Below are 13,371 nucleotides of genomic sequence, written 5' to 3'. Positions count from 1 at the left end.
CTGAGCTTGAAGTGTGAAATAAAATGTAAAATGTAGAAACAACTCTTCTGTCTTTATTGTCTGTTAAGGTCTACAGTTAATACAACCAAAATATGTACTACTTTTGTTGAAAGGTAGATGGTTAGGGGCTTCTGAGGCAGAATAGAGCTGTAGCCAGCTTGCTTATTAGAATAAGGTTGTTTCTTCTGAGACTAAGGTGGCACTGCAAATTAGAGGGCAAATTACATGGTGGGTAGGGAGATGGAAGCCAGTGAAGGGATCTGAGTTCCAGCTATATTTATTCAAAACATTTTAAGATCTTTTCTCCAATACCAATGAAGTAGACACCTTGGGCAATCCCAAAGAGAGGAGCTATGACAAGGGCCCGGCAGCCTGCTCCTTTCATGAAGGCAGATGGTCCCTCCTGAATCCAGAGTTTCCTGGGGAGAAAGAAGAGCCCTGTGAGCTGAATGAGCAGAAGCATAACAAGCAGTGCTCAGTGACACCCTCTCCTCCAACCTTTGTACATATTTTCTTTGAAGACAGGTGTCACTTTCTGCAGGACTGTGGGAGCCATGCCTCCCCCAATATGTGTATGCAGTTTGGTTACTAAGCAGTTGGGTTCAGTCCATGGAAAATTGGCTCAACTTGCTAGACTTCTGGGAGAAAGATACTGTAGGGATGCAAAGAAAAAAGCTCCAAGTACAGCCTGCTTTTGTTGAGGTAAAGGAAAGCAACAGAATTCAAAGAAATACAGACTTCAATGTATAGTGATAAAACTGTTCTGTAGTTTGAGTCTAGGTGCACACCAACACAGGGAACTGTCCCAGCCACATCTGTAAAGGAATACAGGGCTCTCACCTGGCACAGTCAGTGATCCCACTGTAGTTGTCCTCAACCAGACCTTTCTTGAGAGTTTGGATTCGAGTTTTCAAAACTAAAACGTAAGTTAAAATTAGTAGGGAACATTTTGCTTTTGATATAGCCAGCATACATAAAACTGGATCCTGAGGTTATCTCTATCATTGTGGGATATGTAATTGAGCTTCCCCTTTTTGGGCCTCATTTATGAATGAAAGAATTTGAAACGGCACAATCCTTTAGTTCACTCATGCTATGGGAAGATCCACCTGTGTTAGAGGAGCTGTCTGTTGTCTAAAGATAGCGGAAGCATTGTCTCATAGGGTGCAGCCCCTGCCTTTAGCCTTCAATTTTAAAGAATCAGTGATATTTATAGTTGATGCTCACAACTATTGGGGGACAAAAATTAGTGAAATCAGTACCTAGAAAGCAAGGGGATTTGTCAGTGGTAAGAACTAGACCCCACGTTCTGTGGGTGGACCTGACAGTGGCCAAGAGTTTTTAGGTTGGGGCTATTTTGTCTTTATAAGTATTACTACTTATCCTATAAATGACTCTACAGGTAACTAATTTGTGGCACTTACCATCCAGAGGTGTTACTATGACAGCCGCTATGGAACCTGCAACACAGCCTGACATAAAGGAATGAACAAAGGAAGCTTTCCCAGTAAGTTCGTTGAAACCAAGGTTGTTGAGGTTGGCAAACAGAGGGAAGTAGATGATGGAGAAGGGAATATCTCTGTAGGAGATAAAGAAAAACACTGAGCTTCATGCCCCTCTGGGGCTTCTATCCAAGGTCATACAGTAAGCCCATGAGCTATAGATAGGTCAGAGACAAGCCTACAATTCCGTATTCCTGCTCTGGCATCCCATGACAATGTGTGGTGAAAGCATCAGCTTGATTTGCCTTCCCCTACCATCCCAATTCTTTCCTCTGTCCTCCCAGCACCTGCAGCTTAATGAGGAACCAGTTACAGATTCAAAGACTGGCGGTATGTTCTATAAAAGTGGGTAGGCAGGCTAAGGGAAGAGTTACTAAGCTGAGCAAGTGGCTGGAGAAGAGCTATAAGGTAAGTGTTGAAGGGATGGGCAGGAAGGTAAAGTTCATTTATTGCCCAGAGACTAGAAAATTAACCCCTACCCTAGCCGGCTAGCTCAGTTGGATAGACAATCATCTCAATATCCAAGGCTGCGGGTATTGGTTTTTTAAATATATTTTTATTGATTTCAGAGAGGAAGGGAGAGGGAGAGAAAATAATCAGTGAGAGAGAGAATCATTGATTGTCTGCCTTCTGCACACCCCATCCTGGGGATTGAGTCTGCAACTCAGGCATGTGTCCTGACTAGGAATCAAGACCGTCTCGTGGTTCATAGTCAGTGCTCAACCATTGAGCCACATTGGCCAGGCTGCAGGGTACATATAAAAAGCAACCAATGAATGTATAAATAAATTCATGTTTCTCCCTGCATCTCTAAAATAAATAAATAAATAAATAAAATTTTTAAACTGAACTCTCTCTAAAAAAAATATTTTGGCCAAGTAGCACAATAAAATGAAGGGGTTATATACATTCATTTATTTATATAATAGATGACCCACAGTCCTGTGTATACAGTACATTCTAGATGCCTTTAGGCCATAGAACACCCAATAGGCGTGTGGACCTGGCCACTGGAGAAGGGGCCTAAAAGTAGTCTTTCAGATATCCAGTCTGTAATCCTGCTCAATTGTGAACAAAATATGAAGCATAGAGATATTTGAAAACGGTCATGTTGAAGTAGCAATCCCTCTGGCCCTCTGTCCAATCTCCCTATTCCCTTATGGCCCTCTATCCCAAGTTTGGGAAGAAAGTCTTACCTGAGGAGAGTGGCACCCAAACCTTTATAGAGACCACCCAGGCCCTGGGTTCGAAGCAGCTCCCAGGCAATGATGGTGGCAGATGGATGCTTATGTGTGGAAGCTGATCCAATGGTATAGGACCTAGAGGAAGGTGCTGAGGCCGAACCATGATGATGCACTGCTGAAAGGGTAAGGACAGACTTCCCATCACAAACTAGGCCCCAACAGGCACTGTAAAACATTTGCAAGTGTATGGCTCCCTCCTGTGTTTTTAATTTGTCTTTCATTTCTAAATCATCTCTGAACCTATTTACATAGTTTCATCCTATTGGGTCTTTGGGGTGTAAGAATCCCATATGTCTTTTGCCTGATACAAAGCAGCAAATTCTTATTGTTTGTTTAAAAATTCTCCTTCAACTGAGGTCCATGTGCTCTGTGGTTAGAGCATCGGCCTGTGCACCAGAGGGTCAAGGATTTGATTACTGTTCAAGGGCATGTACCTGCCCCAAATGAGGGAGCATGTAGGAGGCAACCAATCAATGTGATATTTCTGTTTGTCTTCCACATCCACCCCTTCCCCCCCACCCCCCTTCCATACACACACACTCTAAAAATCAATGGTAAAAAATATCCTCACTCCTTGGATGAGGATTTAAAAAACACTATCTCCTTCAGTTGGTTGGAGCGTAATCCCATGCAATGAAAGATTGCACCACGGATTCAATTCCTGGTCAGAGTGCATACCCAGGTTGAGGGTTCGATCCCCAGTTGGGGTGCATGTGGGAGGCAACCCATTGATGTTTCTCTTTTCTTCTCTCTCTCTCTGTCTCAAAAATACAACAGGGGAAAAAAAATTCAGACTTTATCAGAGCCTCTCTCTACCATTCTAAGATTAGGTGATCACGTCCTTTATTCCCTGCATCATTTTATAGAATTTGATTCTCGAGATGTCAACCCATTTTAGTTGAAAATAATTCTACTTGTAAGGATTGTAACTAATAATTCTAATAAATAGAATGGAATTTTTTTTTTCCCTTGAACATATTAAATTTTTTTTTTCCCTTGAACATTTCAAATGTGGTTGCACATAATTAATTCACCCATAGCCTAGCTTTCTCTTCTTTTAAAATATTTTAGGAATACTAAAACTTCTTATCCAAGTTGAAAAACAAAACATTACAAAGCTTTTCACTCTGCAAAGCAAAACAGTGAGGGTTTTCCAGTGCCTGAACTGTATTTCTGCAGTTTTATTTGCTTTAGGCTGGACTGCTCCACCTGAAAAGCACAGCACATGTACATAGTTGGATTGAGGAGGGAAAGGGAACACATATTTATTGAAGACCTTGCCAGGTGCTCTGTTGGGCACATGACATGTTGGCTTATTAAATTCAGATATTGTGGTTTAGCTCTGAGAAGAAACCCTCTGTCCCACCCCAACAGGGTTAGTCTCCTTCTATTAGTCAGCCGATCATTGCTTTTAATATATGCTTTGGCACCTATTCCACTCTAAATTTTTGAGAGGACCAGGATTTAGCAAAGGGCCAAACTTCTCTTCCAGAGAAAACCAAAAGGGTAAAGGTGGTTCTTTTTATGCATTCCCACTAAAGCACCATCTATAGCATAATATATCATAATAGAGCTTCTATTTACTGAAGTGTTCATGAGCAAGCCATTGACATTTCTTAAGATATTTAGGAAATCAAGCTTAAATGTTAAGGCAATAAGATAGAGGTAGAAGGGTAAGACTCTGTCCTTCCCAAATCAATATTCTCAGTTCTGATCTTTGTTCTAGAGCTGAAAGTGTTAAAATCTAGAATGGTAACATAAAAGTAAGACCTACTAACCTAGAAATCTGATTGGGTCACACAGACTAGCAAATGAGTGCAGATGTGTAAAAATCTATTCTGATCATAGCCTTTATTGATTCCACGTGAAGTTGGGATAGGGCTCACCCAAGCGCCCAGCATCCTGCAGCTGAATCTTGAGCATTTCCATGGGACAGGTAACCACCACCTGGCACATTCCAGCTCCACATCCAGCTAGCATCTCCATTTTCAGATTCCGCTGCATCCTACGAGACCAGGAGTTGGCATCCTTCAGTCACAGGCCAGCCCTCTTATCCCACCCTAGCCATCTATTCCCCCTTGGTGGTTGGAACTTTCCATGTATGGTATTTAGCCTTGTTCCCCTTAACTGCCACTTACACAACTGAGTAAACAATTACCTGGCCATCAGGCTCAGTCTCCTTAAAGATATGACACTAATTTTAAAACAGACTGCCAGGGAGGTAGCACCTGCATAGAAGTTGAAACTAGTACAGTGAAAATGCCCATTGCAGGAACTTGATTGTTCCTGATCTCTTAATATCTCTTAATATTAATAAGGTGATGGAAGGCACAAGGAAAACTTAAAAATCATTAGCATAGCCCTGGTAGTTCAGTTGGTTAGAGTGTTTTCCCCATACACCAGGTTGTAGGTTTGAACCCCAGTCAGGACACATACAAGAATCAACGAATGAATGGATAAATAAGTGGAACAACAAATCAATGGGTTTTTTCCCTCTCCCCCTTTCTCTAAAAATAATTTTTAAGAAAAATTTATAAGCATAAAAAAGACTCATAATCAATGGAACAGAACAGCGAGCCCAGAATCAAGAGCCCCTGCATATACACTCAACTAACAAAGGAGCCAAGGACATTCAATAGAAAAAAGATAGTCTTCAATAAATGGTGCTTGGAGAGCTGGATATTCACATGTAAAAAAATGAGACGAGCCCTATCTTACAAAATAAAATTTAATTTGAAATGGATTAAAGACTTAAATGTAAGATCTGAAATCATAAAACTAGAAGGAAAGAGGGGAAAAGCTCCTTGATATAGAATAGATCAACCTAAAGCATAAGCAACAAAAGCAAAAATTAATTAATGGGACTATATCAAACTAAAAAGTTACACAGCAAAGGAAATAGCAACAACATGAAAAACCAATCTATAGAATGGTAGTAAATATTTGCTAATCATATATCTGATGGGTTAATATTAAAAATATTTAAAGAACTTATACAGGAGAGGAATGAAGATGGCGGTGAAGGTAAATACTCCTAAACAGCTGCCGGGCACAACAAGTCAAAACTATAAAATAAATGTCTTTCTCCCAAAAACCAAATGAGATCTGGCTGAGAGGAAGCCCTACATCTAGACTGAAAGAGAAAGAGGAGAATCCAGAGCACAAGCACTGAAAAACTGAGGTAGGGGGGCAAGGACGTGATAAGGGCTGGCAGCAGATCCAGGCTGGTGAAGGGCGGTGCTTTCTTCAACCCGAAAAGAGACAAGCTTCCGATCTCTCTGAACTCCAGTTTCTGGGAGAGGCTAGACTGTCTGCCATCGGGTCAGAAAGAGAGGCTGGCTGGCTTGCAGAGCTGAGATTGTTTGCTGTGCTTGGTGCGAGATGTGGGGAGATGCTGAGACACCATCGGAGAGGCAGCGGGTGGCAGCCATTGCTGTTGGCCACGCCCCAGCCTAGCGATGCCCTGAAACTCCGCCCTGAGACCCCACCCCTCACAACACATCCAAGCTCCAAGCAGCGGACTTTGCATATGAATGGCCCTCTCTGTTGCAGTTTAGCAAATTTGCAACCTGGGGCAAACAGATCCAAGGAGGACAGGACTGTGGTTCACACTGTAGCTCCTGCAGGGTGGCCTCAGACAGTAGCTGAGCTACACCCCATTGGAGACCCAGAAGCAGTGTTTCAGTGCTCAGTTTCAACCCCTCATACCCATAAGTGACACATTCGGGAGACGAACTCAGTGAGTACCAAAGCCCCACTGAAACAAGGCGTGTCTCCAGCACAGCAGTTCTTCCTTTATAGACACAGCAGGTCCTCACAGACAATTGGCCTGGAGGTCAATTCCTCCCAGTGTACCAACAGCAATCAAGGCTTAATTACACTCAGCCCACAAAGGGATATACCAAAAGCGACCACCTCAGGTGATTGGGGAAGCTGAGCTACTGACCCCTATAAGTCACCGACCACACAAAGCCACTCCATCAACACAGGGAGGCAGCCAAAATGAGGAGACACAGAAGCATGACACAAATGGGAGAGATGGAGGAGAGTAAACTATTAGACAACACAGAGTTCAGAATCACATTTATAAGATTACTCAAGAATCTTCTAAAAACCTTTGAGAAACTTGATGAGACCTCCAAGAAGCTTGTTGAGACCTTCAAGGACCTTAATGAGAATACCAAAAAAAAAAAAAAAAAAAAAAAAAAGGAAAAGGACCAGCCAGAAATTAAGCATACACAGTCTGAAATAAAGAATATACAGAAACTCAGCTATAGATCAACATGCCCCAAGAATCAAACCAAAGTTCTGGAATATAAGGAAGAAAAAATCACCCAACCAGAGAGGCAGAAAGAAAGAAGAATCCAAAAGTGTGAGGACAGTGTAAGGAACCTCTGGGGCAGCTGAAAGCATACCAACATCTGGATTTTTGATGTGCCAGAGGAGAGCGAGCAGGCCTATTGAAAAAAATGACAGAAATCTTTCCCTACCTGGTTAAAGAAATAGACTTACAAGTTCAGGAAGCATACAGAACCCCAAACAAGAGGAATCCAAAGAGGAACACACCAAGACACATCATAATTAAAATGCCAAGAGCAAAACATAAAGAGAAAATCTTACAAGCAGCAAGAGAAAAACAACTAGTTACCTACAAGGGAGTACCCATATGACTCAGCTAATTTCTCAACAGAAACTATGCAAGCCAGAAGGGAGTGGCAAGAAATATTCAAAATGAGGAACAACAAGAACCTACAACCAAGATTACTCTACCCAGCAAAGCTATCATTCAGAATTGAAGGTCAGATAAAGAGCTTCACAGACAAGAAAAAGTTAAAGGAGTTGAAGGGTATTCTTTAAGAAGAGGAAGAAGAAGAAAAAGGTAAAAGTAAAGGTAAAAAATTATAAACAACATAAAGGCATCAAATACATACCTACCATGTTTCCCCGAAAATAAGACATCCTCTGAAAATAAGATCTAGCACATGGAAAAATAAGACATCCCCTGAAAATAAGACCTAGTGCAACTTTGGGAGAAAAAATTAATATAAGACACTGTCTTATTTTCGGGGAAATGGCACCAACAAGCGAATCTAAAAATCAAGAGAATTAAAAAAAAAAATCTGAAGAACAAAATGGACTGGTGAGTATAATAGAATCAGGGACATAGAAAGGGGTTGGACTAACAGTTCACAGGGGGAAAGGGTTCTGAGGGGTGCGGGAAGAGACTGGACAAAAATCTTACACCTATGGATGAAGACAGGCGAGGGGGTAAGGAATCAGGTGGAAGGGAGCTAAGGGGGGGGGGGGGGGAGTAGGAACACCTGTAATAATCTGAACAATAAAGATTTATTTTAAAAAATAAATAAAATAAAATAAAAAATAACTTATACAACTCAATAATTTAAAAAATAATCCAATAAGAAATGGATAGACATTTTCCCAAAGAATATATTTAAGTGGCCAGCAGGTACACGAAAAGTGTTCAACATCGCTAATCAGCAGAAAAATGTAAATCAAAGCCATAATGACATCACCTCACACCTGTTAGAATGTCATAACAAAGATGAGATGATAAATGTTGGCGAGATGTGGAGAAAAAGAAACCCTCAGTATTGTGCACTCAGTATTGATGGGATTGCCTGGTGCAGCCATTATGGAAAATAGTATGGAGTTTCCTCAAAAAATTAAAAATAGAATTACCATATGATTCAGCAATCCCATTTTTAGGTATATATCCAAAAAGGACAAATCACTGTTAAGACCTCTGTTCCCTCATGTTCATTGCAGCATTATTTACAAGAGCCAAAACTTGAAAACAAACTCATAGCAAAAGAGATCAAAGTTTTAGTTATGGAAGTGAGGAAAAAGGAACTGAATGAAGGTGATCAAAAGGCATAAACTTTCAGTTATAATAAGTACTGGGAATGTAATGTACAACATGATGACTATAGTTAAACACTGCTCTGTGGTTGCTAAGAGTTCTCATCACAAGAGGGAAAAATTTGTAACTTTATGAGGGGCTAGATATTAACATTGCAGTAATCACTTCATAATATATGTGTGTCAAGTCATTATGCTGTACACTTTAAACTTATACAGTGTTGAATGCCAATTATATCTCAAAACTGCAAAAATATTCATCAGCTACGGTAGTTGATGTATATATTTTCTATATGGTATATCTATTATCTATCTATCTATCTGGAACTTCCAAAGTATACCAGCTCATTTTCTCCCTTTACTTTTCATCTGCTAAAACACATTAACCCTCAGCCACTTGTGTATACATATTTATAAAAATGTACACAAGTAAACTGAGGCAGAGTTGCAATCCTCTACCTGCTATCTTCCAAAAAAAGTAGACATGCAGTGAAGGATTTCCATCCCCAGCCCCCACCTGGCCGTACCCATCTTCCATGAGCAACTGTCGGAAAAAGTCATTGGCTGCCAACTTAATGGCCTTCTCTGGAGTGACCAAGGTGAGGTTCACTGCAGCTCCTGGAAGTAAACAACAAAGCTGAAGAGGTAAGGCCATCTCCGAGGTACCAGTGCCAGGAACATGCCACTCATGTAGATAACCTCCTCTCAGAAGTTGTTTCTGAAGTAAACATGGTCTCTGGGGTCAAGGAGGGTTTGTCTGCTTCTTATTGAAATAAATTTCCTTTCATCTCCCTGCTTCCACTATCTTCCCACCACATTTTCCTTTTTCAGTGTATTTACTTCCTTTATGGACTCATTGGTGCAGTTATTAGGAAATCTGTCCTTGCTAATGTTGCCTGTCTCTGATGCTAAATAAACAGTTCCCCAAGTTAATCCCCAATAAAAAGGCCCTGGGTGACAGAGATTGGTTTTAATTTCTGTGCTGTGTTTGCCACTGGCATCTCTGTGGTCATAGAGATTTTTTTTTACTTTGTTCCTAAGGGGTACTATCATATCACTTCCTTCTCAACCCCAGTTTTGTATCAATTTTCCAAGGCATAACCATAGTTGTGCCATCTTGGATAGGGACACTGCAGGATAAACAGGGACAGCACTGGCCGTGTCAAGGAAGAGCCACTCAGTAACTCCTTTCCAGGAGCTCAAACCCTTTCCATTCTCTGTCCTTGTCAGCCTCTACCTCTTTTGCTATTGGTGGTTGGATGCCTTGACAGCCTGAGAGAGGGGCGGGGGCGGGGGGGAGAATGGGTGTTTGGGGGTTCATTTGCCTCCAACATCACACAGTGAGGCAGTAATTGTGCCAGGATGAAACCTAGGGCTCCTGGGCTCTTCAGTGTATTCATTGGCATTCCCCTAACCTCACTGTAACTACTGTGTTTACCAAGAAACATGTGGTCCAAAAGCACCTGGTAGCCCAGGCCCATCCTAGGAGTTCCCTGGGCAGAAAGAATGCTGCTTTCCAATGTTTTATAAATTCACAAAAATCTAATTCCCCTTTGCTATACCCTCTGTCCTCACTTGGCCTCACAAGCCAGGCCTCCCCCAGGACACCTAATGAATGAGCCTACCTCGGTACATGCCCAGAAAGCCCTCTACCCTCGCCGTCTTCATCAGGCAATCTATCCTAGAAGGAGAGGCCAGAAAGGGAAATTAGTAGTGAACAGGAGGCTGTACCACAACCCCCTTGCCTTCACCCAATGCTCTAATCCTGTTGGGCTCACCCCAATTGACCACCTCCACCTCCTTCCCTCACACCCTAATCTTACTCCCTACATCCCTCCTCTGGGAGCTCCCTCTTCTTACCCGCTTCTTCACAAATACCTACATTCCTTTGTAGATATCTTTTCCATGCTGGTTCTGAAGTCGAGTCTTGGCCAAGTCAATGGGGAACACACAGGTCACCCCCAGGAACCCTGCTATGCCTCCATTGATGACCTTTGCTGTGACACTGGGCCATGGGAAGGAGGGAGGCACAGAGTGAGTGAGTGAGGGAAACACAGGCATAGGAGCATGGATGGAGGCTGGCTGCAGAGAGCTACCCATAGCCAGGACTGGATGGGGAAATGGAGGGAGGCCAGCAGGAAAGCAGAAACAGCAGAGCAAGCACAGGAATGGCAGCTCCATTGACTTCAGCCCCACAGGCATCCATGGATCCCTCTTCTCAGCCTACTGCCCCTACTCCAGCAACCCTTCTGGTCAACTTGTCATGCCTCCCTCACCTAGTTCTGTTCCAGACACAAGTTAGAGGCCAGGACCCGGAGGGCATGGCCACTTCCTTCAGGAGCACTACCCTCACCAGGGCTGAAGCATCTTGCCCTAATCCCACAGGGAGATGTTCATAAAGCTAGGACACTGCCAAGGCTTCTGGGAAGGATGCCAGAGTACCAACTCTGCCCCCTGGGGCCCCACTAGGGTGCTCAGAGTATCCCCTTCAGAGTTCCACCCAAGGTTCTCTGGCTTATCTACATCCATAGGGCCACATGTGGACACATTTTCAAACACACTGAACTTTTATTTCAGACTTAAGGTCACAGAACTGATTTTGAATCCTGGTTATTTTGTTAGTTAAGCAAATTATCTCACTTCACTGATCCTTTGTTTTCCCCTCTGTACAACTGGCTCATGCATTTGGTAAATGATAGCTATTATTAATAAGAGAACACACTTTTCTGATATGAGAGTTTCTAGTCAGCATGATATAACCCGGGTTAATTTATATTATCTAGTCAAAAGTAAAGAAAAGTCCCTTTCATTTTTTTTTTAATTGTGAAAATAGAAAATGGATCCTAGTAACATTTTCTTATCTTTCTGGCCAGAGGCAGATGTGAGCAAAATATTTTTTTAATATATTTTATTGATATTTTACAGAGAGGAAGAGAGAGGGATAGAGAGCTAGAAACATTGATGAGAGAGAAACATCAATCAGTTGCCTCCTGCACACCACCTATTGGAGATGTGCCTGCAACCAAGGTATATGCCCTTGACTGGGATTGAACCTGGGACCCTTTAGTTTAGTCCCCAGGCCGACGCTCTATCCACTGAGCCAAACTGGTTAGGGCATGAGTAAAATATTTGTAGGTAGATTACCTGGAAGTGGTAAGAGCAGATAATAGATTTAAATTTTGCAGGCTGGAGAGATGCAGACCAAATAATTACAAATTATATTTAAGTATATTTATCTATAAATAAGTAATTTTTTTGTATTATATATAGGAAATGGGCTCCCCAGGACTCAGCTAATACTTTAGGAATATGGAAGGGAAGCTTAGTGATGTGTTATCCCCACAGCAGCTCTTTCCCTAATCTCAGCCCAGAGATGAGGGTTATATTAGCCAGATTTTACCTCAAATCCTGCTTGGACATTCTTCAGGGGGCTGAAGACTCTGGTGGGTCCTGGAACAGAGGCTGCTTGTTCACTCCTCAGGGCAGATGGTTGGCTGATGTGGAAGAAGTGGTGTCCGGATCCTTGACTCTAACTCACCTTGGCAAAGTGGGGTGTTGGTGGAGAGTGCTGGAGCCACCGTTCCAGCAAGTCACAAGTTCCTCGGGTTCAGCCGCTCCTCTATAAAGTGATCAAACTGACACTCACCTCATGGTTTGAGAGCCACATTTGTGGTAGGACAGAACATTATTCTTGTATTAGTACTGTCAAGTTGATCACCTCCTAAACCTTTTGAACTTTGGGGATTGAGATCAGAAGATGATGAGAGGGAAGAATAATGGGCCCAAACCAAGGCTGGGAAGGAATTCTGGAGGCGTTTAGGAGAGCGGCATGGAGCAATGGTGAGGGAAGCTGATGGGATCTGAAATAGGCATTTTAGAGAGAGTTGCTGTGGTTTCAGAATACCTCTCATAGTGTTCAAAAACTACAATAAAATACTTGAGATAAAAAAATATAAATGGAGGTAGAATGGAGGATCCAAGATGGCTGCCCAGGTAAACACCTAGCCGCAGCCTCACACAAAAATTTCAATAAAATACAACTAAAATATAAAATGGACATTACCCAGAACTACAGGAAAGTCGACTGACTGGAAATTCTACAACAAGAAGCAAGGGGAAAACCAGAAGGAAGCACAGAGGAACTGTAAAAGCCTAAGTAAGGTACGGAGACACGCTGCGCGCGCGGAGACAACAGAGCCGGAGAGGAGGGAGGCTGAGTGCCTGGCTGGCGTTCCCTAGCGGGAAGGAGATAAAAGCTCCGACTGTGCTGGGCCCCAGTTCTTACTGCTCTGAACCCCAGTTCTAGGCCAGGCCCCGGGGACCCAGGCTCATCCAGAGGGAGCTGGGCTGTGAGGCGGAACCCCAGGGGAGCGGCGAAAGGAGGTCCCTGAGGCGCGCACATTGCGTGCAGAGAAGGGACGGTTGGCTGTGCCGAGGAATTGCCCTGGCGGGAAGGAGACACGGGCTCCAGACTGCTCTGAACGCCACCTCCAATCCCACTTCCAACTGAATTGAACCCCAATATCGGGCTCATTGGGGGAAAGCCTAGACTGTTTGGTAGCAGGCGAAAATCGAGGACACCTTTTCTCAGAGGCGCTTGAAACGAGTACTGAAGGACCCTGAGGCCCAGAAGCCGCATAGGGCGGGGCTGACGGAAGCCAAGGCTGTAGGCTCCACCCTGAAACCTCACCCCATCTGTAGCTGCGAAATGCGACAACGAAATAGATTACAAACAAAAGAAATTG

At 43.0% G+C, this 13,371-nt stretch overlaps 1 protein-coding gene across 6 annotated transcripts in view; it reads right to left on the bottom strand.

The window, feature by feature from the left end:
* Positions 1–261: 261 nt before the first annotated feature.
* The window catches only part of SLC25A18 (solute carrier family 25 member 18), a 42,170-nt gene continuing 29,060 nt past the window's right edge, over positions 262–13,371 (bottom strand). The window contains exons 2-10 of one of the 6 annotated variants that reach the window (XM_045588541.1): positions 12,027–12,245; positions 10,509–10,631; positions 10,252–10,307; positions 9,154–9,244; positions 4,633–4,751; positions 2,699–2,861; positions 1,425–1,579; positions 841–916; positions 262–419 (exon numbers count right to left, since the gene is read on the bottom strand). In XM_045588541.1, the coding sequence (XP_045444497.1) occupies positions 278–419; positions 841–916; positions 1,425–1,579; positions 2,699–2,861; positions 4,633–4,751; positions 9,154–9,244; positions 10,252–10,307; positions 10,509–10,631; positions 12,027–12,046 (945 nt within the window). In that variant the 5' untranslated portion in view covers positions 12,047–12,245 and the 3' untranslated portion in view covers positions 262–277. Of the gene's footprint in view, positions 420–618; positions 917–1,424; positions 1,580–2,698; positions 2,862–4,632; positions 4,752–9,153; positions 9,245–10,251; positions 10,308–10,508; positions 10,632–12,026; positions 12,294–13,371 lie in introns of those variants that run through there. The other 5 variants (XM_036455640.2, XM_045588543.1, XM_045588542.1 and 2 more) reach the window with 5 other exon arrangements.

Source organism: Pipistrellus kuhlii, unplaced genomic scaffold (genome assembly GCF_014108245.1).
Source record: "Pipistrellus kuhlii isolate mPipKuh1 unplaced genomic scaffold, mPipKuh1.p scaffold_m20_p_3, whole genome shotgun sequence".
Classification (NCBI taxonomy): Eukaryota; Metazoa; Chordata; class Mammalia; order Chiroptera; family Vespertilionidae; genus Pipistrellus; species Pipistrellus kuhlii.
The sequence above is the reverse complement of the archived record's forward strand: the minus strand, read 5'-3'. Positions and strand labels throughout refer to the sequence as shown.